Genomic DNA, 20989 nt, shown 5'->3' with positions numbered 1-20989 from the left:
AAACCCAGCCAGAGAACGTAAGTGCAGGTAATTGCTGCTCTTCTCTAGAGCCCCTGGCTAGCCTTGCCCTCGCACGAGGTGGTGTGCTGTGGGGATGTAGTAGCTGAGCAGAGACAGACAGCTCCTGCGCCAGGGCTGTGCTTGCCAGGCAGGGAGCCACATCCCCAGGCTCATCCCTTACCCCTGGAAGTTAAGCTTGTCCCAGACCCAAATTCTGGGGGAATGGGGAAATTTGGGAAAAACTGTAAGACTGGGCAATGTGTGTGGCTTGGCCTTTGCTCAGACATCTCTGTGGGTCTGTGAGCTGCCCCAGTGAAGCTGCCTGGTTTCTGCCTGGGGGGCTGGGGCAGTGAGTGGATGCTCTCCTGGTCCTCTGCCCTTCAGATCAGCGAGTCTTTCCTCACTGCCCCCATGCCTTTGGTCCTTTCTCGCTGCCCAGGCCTGCTGGAAGCAGTTGATCTCAATCACTGAAACCAATCTCAACCACTGTCTGAGGCAGCTAAACAAGCCCTTGTGTTGCAAAGGGTGGTAGTTGTTTTTATTGCTCAAATCTAAGTGGGGCAGCTGGGCATGAGAGCGCAGCACCGTCCCGCCGCAGACGGCATCGGCATGCTTGGGTCCCTGTGAATGGGTGTGTGTGTTCGTGATGGGAGATGGTCTCATGCCACGCTGTTGAGCTAAGAGCCTTTGCTGGTGCTTTTCAACTGCCCCTGGGCTCTTGTGGTGTGAGATTCCCCCTGCTGCAGAAATAAAATGGGCTGAAAGTTTCCCCGTGAGAGGTGGAGCAATGCCACAAGCGGTAGGCAGCGTGCTGGGGGAGCGGGCAGCAGCCTTACCAGGGAGCCCTCACCTACTGCACAAATGCAAGCTAATTAATTAAGGGCTCTTGGCTCTTACTGCCTCCTGCTGCTAAGCTCTCCTGGATTTCAAGGGCTGTTCTGGAATGCTGCTGGTTGCTGAGCGTGGGGCATCCTTTCCTTCCCTCCGCAGGGGATGTGTGGCTGGGCCGTTAGCACAGGGAGGTAAGTGCATCATTTCTTTCTCCACATGGTGGTGGGTGACCGAGCTGTGAGCTGTTCTGCCAGGCTGCAGAGGAGCTGAGCTGGGGGACCTGTAAGTCCTTAGACCTACAGCATTTCGCATCGGGCTTAGGGTGCAGGGCTGGCACCGAGTGAAAGGGGTTGTAGCTACCTGTGCTAGTTACTGCCTTTGGGTCTCAGGGAAGAAGCACATGTTCCACAGGTGTCTTGAGCTCTGGTGGACAGGAGACGCAGGGCAGAGCCTGCAATGGGTTTTCCCTGCACTCTGCTGGGGCCTCCGGCCCCCTGGGGATGTAACCCCCCCTCCTGGCAGCTCTCCTGGGAGCAGCTTTATCTGCAGAAGCAGGTTGGGGGATTCAGCTGCTGCTTTTGCCACCACAGGAGCACATTGCAGAGGAATTAAGGGCTTTGTTCTTGCAGGGAAACTGAGGCACGGGAAAGGGACTGGGGCCAGCCAGTGGCAAGGCAGCGAGCTGAGCGCAGTCCCTCCAACACAAGCGTTTTGTCTACCAGGCTGTGCTGCCCCAAGGATGGCAGGGATGGATTTTCCTTTCAAGCACGCTTCTCTCGTGGGGAGTACTGAACATCTCGTACGTTATGATTTCCTCCACGGGAGCTGTGCCCGACCCGGCGTATCGGCCCTTTTGCTGGCGGGGAGGGGTGGGCGAGCGCCTGTAACGCCGCTTTCATCTCGGCCCCTCGCCCGGCGGCCGTAAATCCCAGGCTTAGGAGCTGTTGACACAGCACGGCTGCGCACGGGATCGTAGGAAACACTTGTCAGTGGCTGGGGCAGGTGGCTAGTGGTCCTGGAGGTTTGGAATGGCTCGGTGCACACCAGCCCCCCCGGGCTGGGCTGGCTGTGGTGCTGGGGGGCTGTGGGACGGGGCTGCCCTTGCCCCCTCGCCGGCTGGGCTGGATGCTGCGGGGACCAGCCTTCACCTGGAGGTTTGGGTGGCAAGCAAGGTGAGGCAGGGGCAGCTGTCCCCTTCCTAGGTGTCGTGGTTTAACCCCAGCCAGCAACTAAGCACCACGCAGCCGCTCACTCACTTCCCCCCCATCCAGTGGGATGGGGGAGAAAATCAGGAAAAGGAGTAAAACTCCTGGGTTGAGATAAGAACGGTTTAATAGAACAGAAAAGAAGAAACTAATAATGATAATGATAACACTAATAAAATGACAACAGTAAGTAATAAAAGGATTGAAATGTACAAATGATGCACAGGGCAATTGCTCACCACCCGCCGACCGACACCCAGCCAGTCCCCGAGCGGCCAAAAAAAAACTGCCCCCCCCCCTTCCCAGTTCCTAAACTAGATGGGATGTCCCATGGTATGGAATACACTGTTGGCCAGTTTGGGTCAGGTGCCCTGGCTGGGCATGAGAAGCTGAAAATCCTTGACTATAGTCTAAACACTACTGAGCAACAACTGAAAACATCAGTGTTATCAGCATTCTTCACATACTGAACTCAAAACATAGCACTGTACCAGCTACTAGGAAGACAGTTAACTCCATCCCGGCTGAAACCAGGACACTAGGGGAATTTGAGAGATGCTAATGGTGGCAGAGATGGGAGCAGGGCTCTGGGGCTCGCCCCGGGGTGGCAGGAGGGAGGTGTGATGGCTGAGTTCTCCTGCTGTCTCCTCTGCTGGAGATGGGTGCAGGGCCAGGCAGTGACCGGGGAGAACAGCAGTGTCCCCCAGCCCCCATCTCACCCCACATCCAGGCTGAGCTGTGGAGACTACAGGGGAGCATCACGGGCAGGGTGCCCCAGGGGTGGCGGGGGAACAGAGGCGAGCAGGCACGCACGGGCAGGAGGGATCTTCATCCACCTGGCGCAAGGAGGGAACAGAAGCTCGGGGTTTGCCCCGGCAGGGAGGTGGGCAGCCCCAGGCTCGCTCTGCCTGCGTGAGGCCACGTTTCTGCCTCGTGTTTCCACGTTCTCATCTCTGCCTTCAAAGTGTCACTGAAGCCTGACCTCCTCCAAGCCGTGCCCAGCACTCGGGGCGGTTCAGCGTAGGGTCTGAGCGTGGCAAAGCTGAGCCCCAGCGCCAAGACGCCGTGGCTGGAGGAGAAGCAGCAGAAACCAGTTGTGTTGCATGGAGTTAACCTGCTCCTGAGGAAACAGGGGCTCGTCTGAAAGCTTTCTCCAATGCACACCCTGCACCTCTTGCTGCGGGGGGCTGGTGCCTGGATCTCACCAGGCCTTGCAATGGAGAGCATCTCACCCCAGGGACCTGACTTGCACAAGGCCAGCACAGTGCCAGCTCATCCCTCCCATCATCCCCTCCAGCAGTTGTTGAGCTGGCCCAGGCTGTGTCTCTGGGCTTTGGATGGAGCCAGGAGTCCCCCTGTCCCCATGTCCTTGTCACCGTGGGCCAGGCATGGCCACAGCATCCTCTATGTGCTGCCTGCGGCTGGAGCAGAGGGGCAGGGGAAGGTGCGATGCTTTGTGTCGCGCAGGGTAAAATCGGTTGTTCCCATCAGGGTGGATGTGTTGGAACCACCTGCGGGACTGATCCTGCCACTGTCCAGCCATGCGAGGTTGTCCCCATCAGCTGCCCAAAGCAGGTGGGTCGGGCTGCAGGGCAGGAGCTAGAGCTGGTGTGCCCGTGGGGACACAGCCCCGTTTCTGCACACCCTGGTGCCATACCGAGCTGCTGGGGGGGGGGCGGTTTTGGGCACACTGAGCCCTCAGGAGCTGCCAAAAGCCACACCAAGACCCGCAGCATCAGGGAGGTTCTGGACGGTGTTGTCCTACCAGGGGTTGCTGGTTGTCGCTGTCTGATCCTGCTGGGGTTGACAGAAGTTACAGCCTTGGCTGCAGGGACAGGGCAGTGTTTTTCTGTCTGACAAGCAAGGAGAGATTGGCCACTCGTGCCTTTAAATCCTCCCAAAAAGCGAGCATGCTGTGGCCAGCTAGGTTCATAAAATCTCCCCAGTGGAGAGCTACAAGGTTTCCTCCCCCATCCCTCGGAGCCCAGCCCTGCAGCCTTTTAAACAAGCCCGTAATTTTTGTTTTAGATTTTTAAATGCTTGGATGTGGCAGTGCCCCACGGACCTGTGGGGCTCTTTAGGGTAACACCAGCAAAAGCTGGGTCTAGTTTGATTTAGGCTGATCGGTCAGTGCTGTTCCCAAGCTGATCACATTGTCATACACCCCAAAAAAAGTTAGCATGCATTTATTAATATTCATTGCAATAGTCTAGGGAGTCAGAGTGAGCCATCTATATGCCAGTCTAGCAGGTGAAATAGCAGAAACACAGAGCACAGTGCAAGGAGAGCTGTAATAGCTGACAAGAAATATTTGCCTTCAGGTTTCGAGGCTGAGCTCTGCACATGGTCCAGCCACTTGGTCACATACCAGCTTCTGAACAAGCCTTGGTGTTATCCAGCACCCCGGAGCCTCTGTGATGGCACCAGCTGCGTGCAGGGAGGCAGGCGGGGAGGACCCTGTGTTGCTCCCCAGGTACAGCTGCAATTAACACCGACGAGGTCAGATGCACCATTCTTCTTCTTTTCAGTGTTTGCAAACTGCATGGTGTTTTTTTGTACAGGTTATGAGGAACAAGGCAGCATTGCTACACATGGAGCTATTCTGACATGGTAATTCAGACTAGGTTCTTGCAAACACACTTGGAAACTGGACTGGACTAAGCCATGAAACACACTAAAGTAAGTCTGGCCATGTGTAGCAGCATTTTTGGAACAGATCCTCTCTTCCGCTTTTATTTCACATGCTACTTTGCTTTGCAATACCTCTGCATCTGGACAAGTTCTTATGTACAACATAGTGCTCAGTTAAACAAACAAATCTATTCACTTACCTATATTTACAGATTTATAAAAACTAATGTTGGCTTTTACAGTAACACAAAATCTGACTTTTCTTTGGTCTGAACACTGCTGCAGATTACCCAGTTGCTACCAGGGTGTGGGAAACTACAGAACGGCTAGTTTTATCTATTATAATAGGCCATTTAATCAAGCATTTGAACTAGGTGCCTCTGCTTCCTGTTGCTGTAGTCAGCTAACATATTTTAATTCATTTAGATCTAGAAATGAAAAACCCAACTTGATTTAAATTGTTGTGACCTAGATCTAGTTAGGGTAGGAAATACATACTTAATAATATATTGGATCAGATTCTCTGTGTTGGAGTTGTTTTGGCCACTGACCGCATAACTAGAGTGTATTAGAAGTATCTCAGTGACTGCTTGCGTGACAAACTACATACTCCCCTTTCCGACTGGGTCCGTGAGCAAGTCCTGAGCCGAACTAGGCAGATCTCTGACGACAAGAATGAAAAACATTGACTGAACATGGGCTGGTCTTCTAAAAGCCAGAAAGGAGGAGTGCTTGTGCTGTGAATGCTGCCTCAATGCTCGAGGTACACAGCTGAGGGAGTTGATGGCAGTTGGTAACTGCTGCTTTAGACAACTTGTGCTGAGCTGTGCACTCACTGCATTTTCTTTGTGCCTCACTGAACTGCAAAGTTGGTCCTAGCCCCACCTGGCAGCCCCACATCAGCTGAAGCCCTGTGTTTTGTCACTCCCAACCTTAAAACCCCAACTGTAACTCACACTGTCCCCGAGTCAGCTTTTGTTCTGGGTGTCACTTGAAGCATGACCATACTTCATCCTTTATTACAACTGAAGCCAAAGCAGTCCACATCCCAGCAGAGCTCACATGGTTCACAACCTCTTTTCAAATTCCAAAGTCTTTGACTCCGGCTTGGAAAAAAACTTCCTCATTTTTATAGAGACCAACCTGCGGTTCTTTGGAGCTTGGGTCCCTTCCGGAGGCACCCTGGGGCCCTCACCTGGCTGCACAGTGCTACCACACTTGGAAAAGGGGTTTGTGTAAGGGAGTTGTACCCACTCATCCCTCCTGCCCTTCCCAAGTATTACACACCACCTTATAATTGCTTAAGTGAAGAGCCACTGGGCGTAGCCTTCTGGAAATAGGCCTCAGATTAGCAGATGATCAGCAGGGGACAAGATCAGTGCTGCGTAAATTAACCTGAGCACTGCTTACCCAGCCTGGCTTTAAATTGTCACAGGACTGAGAGACACATCCCAGTCTGCCAGCTCTGGGGCAGAGTTCACTCCCTCCCTTACACCTTATTTTCCCAAAGAAAGGAAGGATACATCCTTAGGCTAAGCAGACCTGAGTTTTCCCAGCCAGGGTTACAAAGCCAGATAGAAAATCTTTATTGATTATAGAAAGTCTTCCATGATAATCGTGGGAGATGAAGCATCTTCTTCATTGCTCATGTTATCTTACGATACTTGGTAGAGTAAGAACACCCTAGGAAAAGTATTTTAGTTGAAATCCGTAACACGGTATTTAGTCCCAAGTAGAGCAACAAAGACATGGGCCATAGAGCACTATTACTATGTCACATAAGAGACACAAAATATTACTTCCCAAACAAGGTACTTTACACACAAATTCTCAATATTGTCTTTATCCAAGTCCTTAGTGGTCAGTGCATTCAAAACAATTTTTCCTTCTCCTTCACATTTTAGAACTCCAGATACTGACAATGTTTTGCAGAACAGGTTAGTTCAGATGTGCAGTTGTATTCTACATTAAATAATCACCAATCGTATCAGTAGCTTCCAACTATATATTTGTACTTGTTAGTGGCGTAACACGCAGGCAGGTTTTGTTTTCAGTAGTTTAAAACTGGGTTGGATTTCATGTTCTTGTATCGGACAGTATCTGTTGGGACAGTGTAATTCTGTACAACTGCGCCTTTCCGATGGTCAACAGGAGCTGAGACTCAGAGCTGCAGCCAAGCCTGTGCATGTTTTGGACACATTTAAAATAACAAAATGAACAACAGGCAGAGCTTACTTTTATAACGATTTCTTTGTTGTACAGTTGACCTACTCTTCTAATACATTTATGGAAATCTTACACATTTGAAAACTACCAAAATAAAAAGACAGGTATCTAAAGGTGCACTGAACTCAGGAAGGCACCCAGCGAAGATTCTCCCAGAAGTAAATATTCTGGCTGGAACAGCTTGCTCGTAACACTGGGTCCACAGAGAACTGCAGTTTCAGCAAAGTCTCCAGTACCACTGGAGTAATTACAATTGGTACCAGATCATCAGTTAGGACAGAGAGGTACTCATCCTCCAAGCTGGTTGCAGCACGTTGCCCTTGAACATTGTCTGTTACTTCTGCTTTGTTGACAGAACTGTGATAGCTCCTGGTAGCTTTCTCCTGTCTCTGAATACCCAGCAGATGTGCAGCGTTTCATTTGAACTGGTTATCAATCAGAGTTCCTTTCATCTTGGCTTTCTTGGCTTCCAACTCAGCCTGATTAAGAAAATTAAGACAGAATGAAATAATGTCTGGATACATTTCCCTTCAGTGCTCCAATAAGGTTTGGTCTTGTCTGACCACTGCAAGCTTTTCACACCAGGAGCAAGAGTAGCTCAAGTTCTTTGCTGACTCCCTCCTCCCTGAGGTACAAAACAAGGACCACCTTTAAAAATCATAAAAGGTCCAAGACTAACTGCACAGGAGACAATTTCATACTTTCTATCCTCAGGTGGAAGCTACACATTCCCCCTACCCCCATCTACTCCTCTCCTGTCACAGCAAGTAAGATCAGCTGTGATGTTCTTGCCATTAATTCTTCAAGTGACTCTTCTGCTAGCAGCTGAGCTGGCAGGTCCTCCACATGGGCCTTAGCTTGCCCTGACACCTCACGGCAAAGCCCTGCTCTGCCAAGCAGGCTTGAGAGCACAGCATTAGGGGTGCTCTGGTTGGCAAAGCCATGGCCTGGTTTCCCCTTCCCTCGTTCCTCATCCAACAGGTCACATAAATTCTCCCTGCAAAAGCTCTGCTGCTGCTCTTCAGTTAGCTCTATAGGTAATTGCATATGATTTTAAGTTCAGGAGGACTAGAAGAACATCTCTATAAAACCTGTAAAGGAAAAAGTCATCCTCACAGAGCTACAAGTTCCCCATGACTGTACCAGGACCTCTCTGTACTTGTAGTCCGATCTGCAAGACAGTTTTTGCATACAATGCCAACAGATCTCAGGGATTTGCATTCAACACCGATGAAAACACTCACCAACTCCTGTAGCCTTCTTTTGCTCATGCCTTTGCGTTCCAGCTGTTTCTCAATCACTTTTGCATTCTGGGCATAGGAGTCTGCAATCTCCCTCTGAAACACATACAGTGTCATTTGCAACAGCAAACCCCAAAGTAACACCTTATCCAAACGGTGAGACGATCACTGGTTCTGATCAGTGTCTGAGACAGCTGCCCAGTTCAGGTGTGACTGCCACTAAGGGCAGACAAAACTCACCGCTTCAATCTCCTCCTCCTCTTCATCAATTGTGGAGACTGTGACAGAACTGAACTTGCCCATGTCTTTGGTCCGTTTGGTCATCATCACCTGGGTAAGAAGCAGAGTATTTTGTTAAACCTTGGCAACAGTTGTGCCGCTAGGGATCACTTCCCCCTCCAAAGCTTTTAAGTCATCTCTTGCAAGTCATTAAGATTACCTGAACTCTGTGGGTGGCAAAGGAGAATTATCCCCAGTGATTTCTGGGCTTAGAGCTGTCATTAATCAGAAGCAAACTCACTGATATACAACAGATGAGCCAGATTTTGAGAATCACTGTGCAGACTACCAACGTGACCTAGTTGCAAATGGAAACTTTCTGGTAACTAAGCCTAAGCATCAGGCACAGTCTAGATTTTCAAATTTATTTTGCTTTCCCTTAGTGCTAGGACTCCAAAGTGCTCTGTAAAGGAAAACTGAAGGCAGATGGGGAGAAGACACCAAACTGAGTAATTGTTTAGAGGTCCTTTTTTCTTTTTTTTTTTTTTTCTCTGCTCTGCCCCTGCCATTAAGGGATTTTACTCACCATACCCTTCTGAAAAGCAAAGACAGCCTTTTTACTTCTCTGAAGCCGATTACCTTTTTGGGAGGTTCTTGTTTCTGAGTATATATGTTTGTTTTCCCAAAACCCTGGCCAAATTTGACCACAGCGCCATCAACAATAAACGTCACGGGAGCATTTTTCTGTTGGTGTTGATAAAAGAGCAGCAGTCCACACCTGGAAACAGAAACACACTGTAACTGGGGGGGGGGAACCCAGGCTCTACATCCCTATGGTTACCTCGCGAACGGATTCTAGAAGTCACTCGGGAGCCACGGCGGTCACTCACTTGCCACACTTCTTCCTGAACTGCCGCTCTATGCCTTCGGGCCTGGGGGAGAGAGGAAGAGCTTGAGGGGAGCGCGAAGGCGCTGGTGGCTGGTTGATGGGCCCCAGCCGGGTGAGGAGGCAAGGCTAGACCAGGGTAACCTCTTCCCCGAGGCCGCGGAGGGGGTCTCAGAGGGACCGGGGGGGGGGGGGTCGGTGGAGGCCTGAGACCCTCTCCTCGGCCCACCTGCGCAAGAAGACGCTCTCCTCCTCCTCGGCGTTGCAGAACTTGTGGGCGTGCTTAGCAGCGTCCATCACCCGAGCGCGGTCCCGCGGCCTCATCGGCAGCTTCTCCAGCTGACAGTCTGCGGGACAGCGGCGGCCACGGGCTGGCGGCGGGACCGGGACCGGCACCCACACCCGCCGGGCCGGCGGCCTGTATCCCCCCCCCCCCCCCCCAAACAACTCCCTTCACGGCGGCTCACCCAGCACCAGCACCATCTGCCCGCACAGGCAGTAGTAAACGTGAAGCGGCTTCTCTCCGTCGTCGTACTCCTCACGGTCCCGGGTGTCGGAGCAGACGACGGAGCGGGACACCACCTTCGGCATGGCGGCGGCGGCGGGACCGGCCTCCCCTCAGGCCCGGCCTCCCTCTCCTCAGGCCCGGCCTCTCCTCAGGCCCGGCCCCCGCAGCAGCTCGGCTCCGCCCGCGGAGGTTTTTGAAGGAGCTATGCCCCCCGCTGGGGTGTTTTTGGGTTGGTTTGGGGTTTTTTTTTGGACGTTGTCAAAGGGGAAGCGAGGGGGGTGTTGGTGGGCAGCGGAGGGGGTACAGGCGCCCCACTTCCCAGCGCGGGATGGCACGGCGTGGTTGCGCGTTAAACGCAAATGACAGCGGCAAAAGTCAGGCCTCGGCGTCGTTCCTCTTAACGAAGAAGCGAGGCTGAACTCGGCAGGGAGGTGCTCCGAACCGTGGGGAGCGGGGAGCCGGTTACAGCGTTTCCCTTTGCACCCCGTTTCGGGCTCTGCCCGCGCCTCCGCCACCGGCTGGGTGATGGGAATGTCTGTCTGTCTGTCTTGTCTGGGCAAGGGGCACATTTGTCTGTCTTGCCTGGGCAATGGACACATCTTTCTGTCTTGTCTGGGCAACAGGCACATCTGTCTTGCCTGGGTAATGGGCACGTCTGTCTGTCTTGCCAACAAACGGGCACCTCTGGCAAACCGAAAGGCAAGGCGCAGAACAAAATCTCTTCCTGAGAAGCGCCATGAGCTCATCTGTTCCTTATTGCGCAGGCAAGAGCGGGAAGGGTCAAGGGCAGGAGCTTTTCAGTGCGGCCACGAAAAGCGGTGTTTTTATTATTTTCTTTCAGCTTCTGCGAAAGGCGGTGGGTCTTCCTCCCTGTGTCTTTTGCTGAAGCCTCCTGCGTGCACGGCTGTATTACATGAGGTTACAAGCGAGGATGAGGTCGAAAAGCAGGGCCTATCCCGTCTGCCCTAGGCAACAGCTGAGAGAAATTCTTTACTCCCAACGGCTATTAAAAAAAAAGGTAGAAAAGAGGTTATTTCCCCTCGGAAAAAAGCTCTCTGTGGAGGCAGAAAGTGCAGCGTAGCGGGTTGTGCTGGTCTTGGCTGGGGCAGAATTAATTTTCTTCGCAGTCCCTGCTACTGAGCGATGTTTTGGGTTTCTGCCCTCCCTCCGTGACGTCACAGGCCACGTTCCACTACCCCCCCCCCGCCACGGCCGTTGGTACAGCCCCCCCCGCCTTAGGCACCGCCTCCTCGCCCCCGCGTCGCGGTGGTAGAGGCTGCTCCGGGGGCTCAGCGACATCCGGCTCCGCCCCCTCTCCCCGCTCCGTTGGTACGTCCCGGGATCGCCCGGCAGCCGGCGCAGGAGTCGGTGGAGTCCAGGCCCCCCCCCCCCGTTCCCCCCCCCCCCGCGCCAGCCTGAGTGGTAGAGGCCGCGATCGCTCCTGTTCGTCAGCGCTGCCGTTGCCTCAGTCGGAGCTCGCTGCCGCCGCCGTCTCTGGGCGCCCCGTGCTCCCTCTGATAGTGTATGAGTGATCTATAACCCTGAGCCCGCCATGTCCACTCCGGCCCGTAGGCGCCTCATGCGGGACTTCAAGAGGTACCGAGGCCGCCGGCTGAGGGGAAAGGGGAGGGCGGGCGGGAGGAGGGCGACGGGCCCGGCTGCTACCGGGGGAGGAGGGGGGCAGCACAACATGGCGGCGGGGTAGGGCGCGCTCCGCTGATTGCGTAGCGCCGGTCGACGGCGTCCGCCTGCGGGTTACGCTGTTTGCGCAGGGGCGGGTAGCTACCTGCCTGGGTTACGCTGTTTGCGCAGGGGCGGCCGCCGGCCGCGCGGGGGGCGGCGGCGGGGCCGGCGCCTCAGCCCTCCCTGTGCCCCGCAGGCTGCAGGAGGATCCCCCGGCCGGGGTGAGCGGGGCCCCCTCCGAGAACAACATCATGGTGTGGAACGCCGTCATCTTCGGGTGAGTCGGGCGGTGGCGGGGGGCCGGGGGCGGCAGGCGGAGGGGGTCCGCCGCTGCCGTTCTGCCTCCCGGGGCGGGTGGGGGGGTGTGAGAGCCGGGCTGCCCGCGGGGTAACGCTGTGCTCTGCTTCTTCCCTCCTCTAGGCCCGAGGGGACCCCTTTCGAGGACGGTAAGTGCGGGGCTACGTACGGGCCCGGTGTTTGGCTTTCTCGGGGTAAACTGCTGCAGCTTGCCACGGCCTTGGTGTGTCCCTGCCGTGGGCTTTGCAACAGGTGTGGGCCTGGGGATGGAGAAGGGGCACGGGTGTATATTCACCTGACCACGCACTCGTATGCTGGACTTATGTAAATTTTTTTATTATTTTTTTTTTATCCTACTCCAGGAAGGGCTTGTGGGTTTATATTGCTATGTTGATTTACAGAAACGTACAAATTGGCTTGGAGGGGCTTGCTTGCAATAGCTAGATCTGACTATCCTGAGCCTAATTTAATGTACCATTTTAAGGATCTCCAAGCTTTTCTGTTGAACCCTGGATCATGGTTTTAGGGACACTTGTATTTGGAGAACTGTCAAAAACCTGGTATAGGACCATCGTTGTTTGGTTCGAGTTCTGTTTTTTCTGATGCTGGAAGTGCTGTGCGAGTAAGTCCTGACGTGAGTCAGCTGAAGTAGGAAATGGGCTGAAAGTCTGAGGAAGTTCAGAACAGATTTTTTGAGTTGTTTTTTTTTTTTCTTGGCATCTACTTCATTCTGCTACAGTCGGTATCATTCAGGGTTAAAGATTGAAAGGACTTTCTAACTTCAAAAGCTGACTAAATAGGTCGTTGTAACATACCTGTGTCCTAGTAGTTTCTGTCTGGCCTTACTGTGTTTTATAGCTTTACTGATGCTGTATGAATACTTCAGCATCTTTGTGAAAACTTGTTAGACATGAAATACTGTCTAACTGAAATCAGTGATGCATTTTTTTAAGATACTTTCAGTGCAGGCTATAATTAATCCTAGATCTCCATGACTCATGACAAAAGCATAGGAAAAATTCCTTAACTCTTAATGTTGTTCTTGGCTAACTCCTTTGTCTCTGTTTATCCTCGGAGGTAGCACCTGTGGGCATGCCTATAAATTGCAGATTATTTTTTTTTGTGAAGATTTTGAGGATTTTAAGTATTTCAGGCCGAAGAAAACTCCAGAGACTCCAGTTACTTCTTTTAACGTATTAGATTAGTTAATAATGTTTAGAACATGAGTATTCCATAACATCGCATAATAGAACAGATACACTAAATGTATTCTGTTATCTCATCTTGTAAAGTCTAAGGGCTCCCTTAAACTTTTGTGAGGGTTGCTAGAGGTGCTTAGCTTCTGCCTAAGCACTGCCCCTAATAGAGTGATTCACTGTTTGGAGGAGAAAGCCATCTCCTTGCAGTGTGCTAAAATGGAGATTGTTTCCACGTTCATGCTCTTCCAGCTCAGTGAGGGGTTAACAAATGCTATAAGGGCTTTTTTTCATACATTTTCATTTAGTTGCAGAAGGTTGGAGACTGCTTTTGAGAGCCCCGACATCCTGATTTCCTCTGTGCTTTCCACTGTGGCAGCACTGTGTCTTTATCTCGTATACTTAGGACATGTTGCACTCACAGCAGTTTGAAGTTCAAACAGATGCTTGAGTCTGCTACTGCTGTCCTGCTGCTTTGGTTGATTTAATAATATAATCTCAGTGTGTGATGGATTGCTCTTTTCGTAGCAAAGTGTGCGTTTTCACAGTATGCGCTCAGGAAAAGATATATCTTGTGTTGCAGGATATGCTTATCTCCTTTTCTCTGGGACATATCTTGCATTGTGCTAGATAACAGAATACTAAGTGGAGCCCAGAGATATGGGTGTATTGGTGCCTCGGCTGTGCTTTTCCTTTAAGTGAGTAGAGTAGCATAGTTCAGATGCAGTTTAGCTTAATGTAGGTGAAATTAAGGGAATTCTTATTTAACAGTATTGAGCTATTAGTTTGGGCTTGCTTTGTAACTGTGCAGGCCCTTATGAGTCAGAGGTATGCTGGAGCTCTGTAATCCTTTTCAGGAAGCCTTTGCAAGGCAGAAGTTGCTTTGTACTTTTGTTTTTAGGCTCTGTCACTTCCTGGTGATACTGTAAGACTTCACATACCTTGGTTCTTGTGAAAGTAGCCTGTGAATTTTTTTGTGGTTGTTGTTGAACTAGATGTGTAATAATTTCAATAATTTTGTGAGAATTACTGTTCTTCATCCTCATTCGGGTGAGGCCCTTCTCCAGTCGCAGCTTCTGAGGTTTCTTAGCTTTGACTGAACTGAAAACCTTAAGTTCAAACATGTTTGTTTACTTGCTGTGCAGCATAATGCAGCTAACAACGCTCCCTCCCCTCCACCCCCAGACTTTAGAGGGTGTTTTCACAACTCGGCACACAGGCTGACTCGGCCTAGGAGCAACTACTAATTTAGATCAGCAGCATAACTTCCATCTTCTGGTTTAAGAGGATTCGATTGCAGGTGTCTGCAGTAGGACCCCGGGGATATTTATCCTGCCCTTCACTATATTTCTATGAATCTATATGTGTGTGGCATCTAAAGTGGTAGTGCTGTCACAGTGATGGAAACCCAGGCTCTCCTAGTCCTTCAGACCTGTTTCTCTGAAACTGGATGATACTGCGGTTAGTACAGGATTCCTGGCTTGGACAGAGTTAAGTTACACAGCTATTGTAGTATCCTGCCTTTCTGTGATGGTGGAGGAAGCTTGAACTGAGAAAGCAAGGCATTTACCTTCTGTATGGTTGGTTTGTTGCTTATGGAATATGGATTCTGTACTCTCACGTGGGAGAGGAAGAAATCGTCCATGCTTTATGGACAGTGGAACGGAGGGGGCTGCTCTCCTTCCTTGCTGCGAGAAGGGCCTGGCAGGAACGTGGGTGCTGCTCTGGCGGGGGTTACTCAGGCCAGCATACAGGTCGTGGAGAAGCCTCCCTGTTAGCCACGTGAGAGTCTCACGTCCTGAGGTAGGAGAAAACAGATCAAACAAGGTAAGTAAGTACAAGAGAGAAAAGTGAATGTTCTACTAAGATCAGTGATGATCTTAATATCAATAATGGCAATGAATATGGTAATTTCTGTTTTAAAATTGGCTGTCTAGGGTAAGTTGCAAGGAGTACCAGTTGAAAGCTTTAAAATTAGTGACAGAAGAGACTGGATGCTGAAGGCAGTGTGTGTCGTGATACCTGTTTCACTCGTGTGGACTTTTAAGTGTGAGTGACCCTTGAACTTTGGTTCATTGAATCTCTGGATTTGTCCTTTCATAAAGCTCAGCAATGAAGTGCTGTGTACTGTGGAGCTCTTTCAAAGAGCCATTGCCACTCTGGGTCTTGACTTGGAAATCTGAGTAGGTAGATGCTCCAGTTGGAAGCTGTCTAACCACTCGCTCAGATTTGTGTTAAAAGTAATGCTGTCCTGTCCCTCGTGGGACAGATAGCTTCCCTTTCTTTCAGTAGTTTTAAGTGGATTCTAGGAACAAACTACCCTTGTTACCGCTTTTTGGCTATCGTATCTGTCCCCTCTGCTCCCACTTCAGTCAGTGTTCTAGAATAGCATTCATTTTCTCAAGTATGCTTCTTGAACTCTGCTATTTGATGGTTTGTGCTCAGTTTTCAGCCTACTGCTTGCTTAGTCACTCTTCCACAGCACAAAGCGCCTGCTTTCCTACTTCATAAGGAGGCTACTGAGAACCAGAATTGGGGCAGGGAGAGCTGGGAATCTTTACGATTTAGAATCAAATCTCTTAAGTGTTCAATTCTAAAGGGCCAATATTGCTTGGGATCGTCACTGTGTAGGGAAGGAAGGGTAGTCCTGAGCTGATGTTCACAGCTGGTAGAAGTTGTTACTAACTTTCCAGTGCTGGCTTTCAAACTGATCTCAGATCTGGCTCTGTGCCTCTGGATTAGCTGGAGTAAAGCTCTGAAGCCCCACTGCAGACTTGGGCTAATTTGAACAATCTTAACTATACTACTCTTGTTCCTTTTGTTTTACAGTAAGATAGCATGCTGTTGGCTCTCTGCTCTTACGTTCTTAGGCTGCTAATAATTAACAAACATGCAAAACTTATTTTTAGGATGTTGAGACTTCCCACTGCTGTACAGAAAAGCTCTGAAGCATCTGTACTGTATGCAACTGGAATGTCAAAGCAATGACCTTCACTTCTTGTAACTCAATGTTATAGTTATTTCCTTATAAAGGAAGGAGTCCCTGGGAAATACTGCAGGTCCTTGCTGATCTGAAAAAAAGAAAAATCTGTTCTCTGGCCACCAGCTGTTGGTACATGTTAGCCAGCCAAACAAAGGACTACATTAATTATAGTAGTGCTGGAAAACTCCCTCACAGTAGGAAGCAAGGATGAACTTCATATCAGCCGCTGAGTTTTAATTTGGGCACTGAGTGTTGCAGGGGGGAAACTTGTCACTGATAGGTAAGAATGCCTTTTCAAAAAAGGTAGTATGTCTGCCCTGCCAGCTTGTTACAGCTATTACTGTAAGGTACATTCCTTTTATAGGAAAGCTCTATAGGAAGGTGCTTCAGATATTTCTCTCTGGGCATACCCAGGAGCTTCATGAACTACCTCCCAGATTGGTTGGTCTGAGGTGATAGCACGGTAAAGAGAAGCTTGCATGTTTCAAAGTGGAGTATGTAGAGTTCCTTAGTTACTGATCTGAATCACTAGCAGTGCTTAGTCCCTTGGACCCATATTTATGCAGTTTAGTTGACAGACTTCTTATTCTCAGATTGTCATAGCCTGAGGAGAGGGGCTAAAATAACTTATGTTGGTGCAGGCTGTCAAAATGATTGGATTGGGACTTAACTACAGTTTTCTGTTTCTGCTTAATCAGTCTTTCTCAAAGACAGACTAGTTAGCGTGAAGTAAATGATCAGATTTTGATTTTAAAGTGTCTGATTTGGATGCTGCTTTCAATATTACTTTTCTACAATAAGACCTGATTACCTTACAGTTGCTGATAGAAATGTATTTTCTTGAAATTTAAACAGGAAATAAATAAGAAGGTCCTTGTCATGATAGCATGTTCCAGTCTCTAGGACTTACTAAATCATGGCCTGTTACACAGCTGGTTATACACCTGCTTGTGTTGTTTTTGCAGTGCCCTGGGATTAGGCTTTGTGGAAGGGCAGATTTATTTCCTTACACAAACCTTTTGACTGGGGCGGTGGTTTTGGCAGTAAAGGTAAGTAAGTCATAGGAGAAACCCTCGTACCAGTACTGTCTAGGACTTCAGAGTTAATGATTAACTCCAAAGAGAGTAGAAGAATCATTGTAGGACTGAGCAATCCGTATTCCGTATCTAACATGCATGTATGAGCACAATAGTATCAGTTTGTGCTTGTGGAGGGATGCTACTTACTCATCCCTTGTGTAAATTCATTCTGAATAAAGGTTACTTGTCTCTCTTTCAACTCCAGGAACTTTCAAACTCACAATAGAATTCACAGAAGAATATCCGAATAAGCCACCTACTGTTCGATTTGTCTCTAAAATGTTTCATCCCAATGGTAAGTACTTAGACAATGGTTTTTTTGTTTGTTTGGGTTGGTTGTGGTGGTGTTCTTATAGCTTGCTACAGTGCTGTAAAAAAAGGTCTATTTATTATAAAAGTTTCCACTATCTAATAAGCTAGCAAAATTCCACTGTGGTTCTGTGTAGGGTTGGTAAGGATGAATATGTGAGCAGTGCTCAGGCTTGAAGTGAAAGGGGCAATAAAAGGAGCCTCTTACCTTTCAGGTGTTACAGCACAGTATTGATGAGACATTCTTCTCTCTCTACTGCCTGTTGTTAAACCTTACAGAAGAATGTTTTGTACTTAAATAGCAGTGCCTTGCACTTTGGTCTATACATATTACATACATAGCATAATGACACTGCTGAACGTGGTTGTCTTTTATTACTTCCCAAAAATGACTGTAAGAATGATATACCTTGAAATGTAGTGCTAGTTTCCAACTATAACTATTGATAGTAAGATCATTTAATTAAACCCCCCTCCAAGTAAAGGTTGGAGACGTATTCCTTGCCTCCAAACAAGTAATAAGCTTTGTGAAGAAATACTGGAAACTTTAAAATGTAGTAAGAAAACATGTGTGGGTAAAGTGCACTGAGGGAAGGTTCTTCTAAAGCTGCCCTGAGAAGGGTGACTAGACACTGTTGTAGATACTTTCTGGCAAAATCTTAATATGTAAAAAGCTTTTTAGTTGTGTTCTTCATTTGGTTCGCTTGGGGGTAGTTTAGATTTTTTTTGCCTTAAAATCTATTCATGGTTTTCCATAGTGGTAGTTACAATGTCACAGAGAAGCTTATGTTGAAGAATAAGCAGGGGTTGAGTTTAAACACCTCAGGCAGCTGTTGGTGACACGCTTCACCTCTTCATAGCTACAGGCTTGTTTGCTGGATTTAAGTCTGTCAGACACTACTGATTTTGGTAGCGTTTGCCAGTGTGTAGGTTTCCAGAATCACGCAATACTAGTAAAAAACTGAGTAGCTCTACAACTTCTGTTTTAAGCCATTCTTCTTGAACCTTTTCTAGTCTATGCAGATGGTAGTATATGTCTGGATATTCTTCAGAATCGTTGGAGTCCTACTTACGATGTCTCCTCCATCTTAACATCCATACAGGTAAAAAGAACTTTGCATGAAAAAACAGAATGAAATTAGGATGCTTTGACAAAAACAGCTCAGGAAACATGTTTGGGTTTTTTGTTTTCTTTTGTTTTTCTCCCAATAGCCAGTATAACAGCTATACCTTGATATTTGCTAAAGTATGAATACTTCCCAGATGGAAATTGACCGCACAGTGACAGCAGGTGGTCACTGAAAGGACCCATCCAGCCATTGCACTGCTTGGGTATTGCTGCCTGGCTGTCACTTAGCTGCACTGCTAAGATAGAGAAAGCTTCCAGTAACTTACACCTGGAATAATGCAGTGTACCTTACCTGTATCTAGATGAACTTCTGCACTCTCACTAGGAGGGATAGTTTAAGGATTATGTTGGAAAACTATGCATACTTTCCAGTGCCTAAGAATCTTTTTCTCTTCGTGCAGTCTCTATTGGATGAGCCAAATCCTAACAGTCCAGCAAACAGCCAGGCAGCTCAGCTATACCAAGAGAATAAGCGGGAATATGAAAAACGGGTTTCTGCAATAGTAGAACAGAGCTGGCGTGACTGTTGACCCAGGATGATGCAAATGAACACTCTGTTGATGAGGAAAATAAACAAAGTGTCCGAGTCATCTTTTTCCTCCTAGCATTTACTTTGAAAGCAGAATAGCTGTTGTGCTGTTGCCACCCTCCCTTGCTGAAGCTTCTTCTCCTTGGACATCAGAAAGCACCCACTTTGAAGTCAAGTGTTCTGTACTTGGGTTACTTGCAAAAGAGTTACTGATGCTGAATTCATTTTCTGTGGTCCCTCTCCAGTCTTAGGGCAGTATTGTGCATTTCTGTAGTGTACACTAAGCTTTTAATTGTAATTGTGTTATACACAGTGATGCTTATGTGTAGCTTGATAAAAGGGATGTTTATATACATACACATTTTTTAACTGATATTAACTAAAGTGCTGATGTGTCCAGGCTGGTCATTTACCTCTATTGGTTTAGACCCCACTGCATTTGTAAGTACTGAGTGAAGAAATAACCTCTCGTTTCCCTTTTGTATTGGTTTATCAACTCCTTACTCATGGAAAAAAACCCAACTCTTAAATTGACTCCTATTCAAATATTTAGTAAGACTGTGGAATGCTAGTTACTTCTGCACTTCTCATGCAAGATTTATGTACAGATATACATAAATCTCTACAGTTGTGGTATTTTGATCTTTGCTGAGGGTGAGAAACAACCCCTCCCCCTTTTTTTTTATTATTTTATTTTAAAGGACATGCCTACAGAGACTGCTTCAATAAGTTTCTATAGTCCTGTCACTAAGGCATTACTGGACAAAACCAGGTGGAGCTGTGGTACTCTGAGCAAAAGTCCTTCCACATTAAGGAAGAGGTAAAACCTGAAGTGTTCCAGTGGTGGAATTACTCTCCTTCAGCGTCTTTTTCCTGCCCCTTATCTTTAGCTGAGAAAGATAAGTTCTTTGGGATCCAACTTAGCCTTGTGGAAAGTTTGAATAAAGTACGGGGTAGGCACTTGAGTCTCTGCAGTTTCTGCTCTTTGTAGATGACTGTGTGGTTTGTGTGAGCTACTGCTGCATGCTTGGGTTAGTTTCCCTTCAGTTTTATGAAAGTATTTTTTCAACTGAAAAAAACATTTGTAAGTCCAGACTCACTTTTTTTGTAAGGCTAAGTTTGTACATTTGGATACAGTACCTTAAGCAGCAGTGTGGGATGAAACCTACAATTGTGTTGTCCACTGTTCCAGTGTCTTTTGTGTGCACATTGGTCTGTTAGTTGAGAAGTTTAACTTTGCACAAGTAACCCATGTAAGAAACTGTACATTTTTCAAAAGTTGTAAATAAAGTGTAACCTTAGTGCTTATTGTATAAATAGGCAAGAGGTGTATAACTGTGGTTATTTTAACTGGGAGGGTAGGAGTCTGCTGTGGGATCCAAGCTCCAGGTAGACTCTTTGCAGCAGGATGGTGAAATACTTCCTAACCTTCTGGGCAGGAGTTGTTGTGCTTGGGCAGAAGCTCTGCCAGGGGTAGTGCAGGGAGAATAGACTCGGCCCTTCCAGCCAGAAGGAGGTGGCAAAGGAAGAAAGACAGGCCAGGATCAACTAACTAGCAAAGAAGTGGAGAAACAGACACAAGTCTTGGCAAAAAAGCACTTGCAGGAAGCTCAGGGCCACGTCATGCCTACGAGTGAACCATTGACAAAAATGGAGCCTGCGATAACGTGTTAGTTACAGCAACTTAACAGGTGCAGTAATGAATTGATAGAGGAATGATGTTTATTTTTTCTCCTGTCTTATAAGGAGGAGAACAGGATTTAAAATGACTGACACATAACAAAAGCTGGTACTGCTGCTTAGCAATTAAGATAGAAGCTGCCAGGCTCTTTCAAAAAAATTAAATAGGGATTTATACCTGCTGCAGTAACAGCTCATACCCCTGATCGGGCCTTTCATCTTACATGGAGCAGCCTTTTACCCCTGAAGTCCTACCTAAGGTATACTTGCTCATTTTCTTAAAGGACAGAGTGTCTTAACTGGACCCTGATAACGGCCAGATGTGGCAATCTCTTGGGTGTGCGTGGAGAAAGCGGG

General features: G+C 48.3%; 2 protein-coding genes across 2 annotated transcripts; one reads left to right on the top strand and one right to left on the bottom strand.

Annotated features, from left to right (window-relative positions):
• Nucleotides 1-6898: 6898 nt before the first annotated feature.
• STEEP1 (STING1 ER exit protein 1) lies at nt 6899-9901 on the bottom strand. The gene is made up of 7 exons (XM_075054063.1): nt 9707-9901; nt 9469-9586; nt 9244-9285; nt 8993-9131; nt 8375-8464; nt 8138-8230; nt 6899-7372 (listed from the first exon to the last, which is right to left on the bottom strand). The coding sequence occupies exons 1-7, from the start codon at nt 9828-9830 to the stop codon at nt 7310-7312; spliced, it is 669 nt and encodes a 222-aa protein (XP_074910164.1). The 5' UTR covers nt 9831-9901; the 3' UTR covers nt 6899-7309.
• A 1248-nt stretch (nt 9902-11149) lies between these two features.
• On the top strand, nt 11150-20276 carry UBE2A (ubiquitin conjugating enzyme E2 A). The gene is made up of 6 exons (XM_075054389.1): nt 11150-11343; nt 11627-11707; nt 11851-11876; nt 17191-17280; nt 18309-18397; nt 18825-20276. Exons 1-6 carry the CDS (start codon nt 11300-11302, stop codon nt 18951-18953), a joined length of 459 nt encoding a protein of 152 aa, XP_074910490.1. The 5' UTR covers nt 11150-11299; the 3' UTR covers nt 18954-20276.
• The last annotated feature ends 713 nt before the right edge of the window (nt 20277-20989 follow it).

The sequence above is a fragment of the Buteo buteo genome, chromosome 22, assembly GCF_964188355.1.
Source record: "Buteo buteo chromosome 22, bButBut1.hap1.1, whole genome shotgun sequence".
Classification (NCBI taxonomy): Eukaryota; Metazoa; Chordata; class Aves; order Accipitriformes; family Accipitridae; genus Buteo; species Buteo buteo.
The sequence above is the reverse complement of the archived record's forward strand: the minus strand, read 5'-3'. Positions and strand labels throughout refer to the sequence as shown.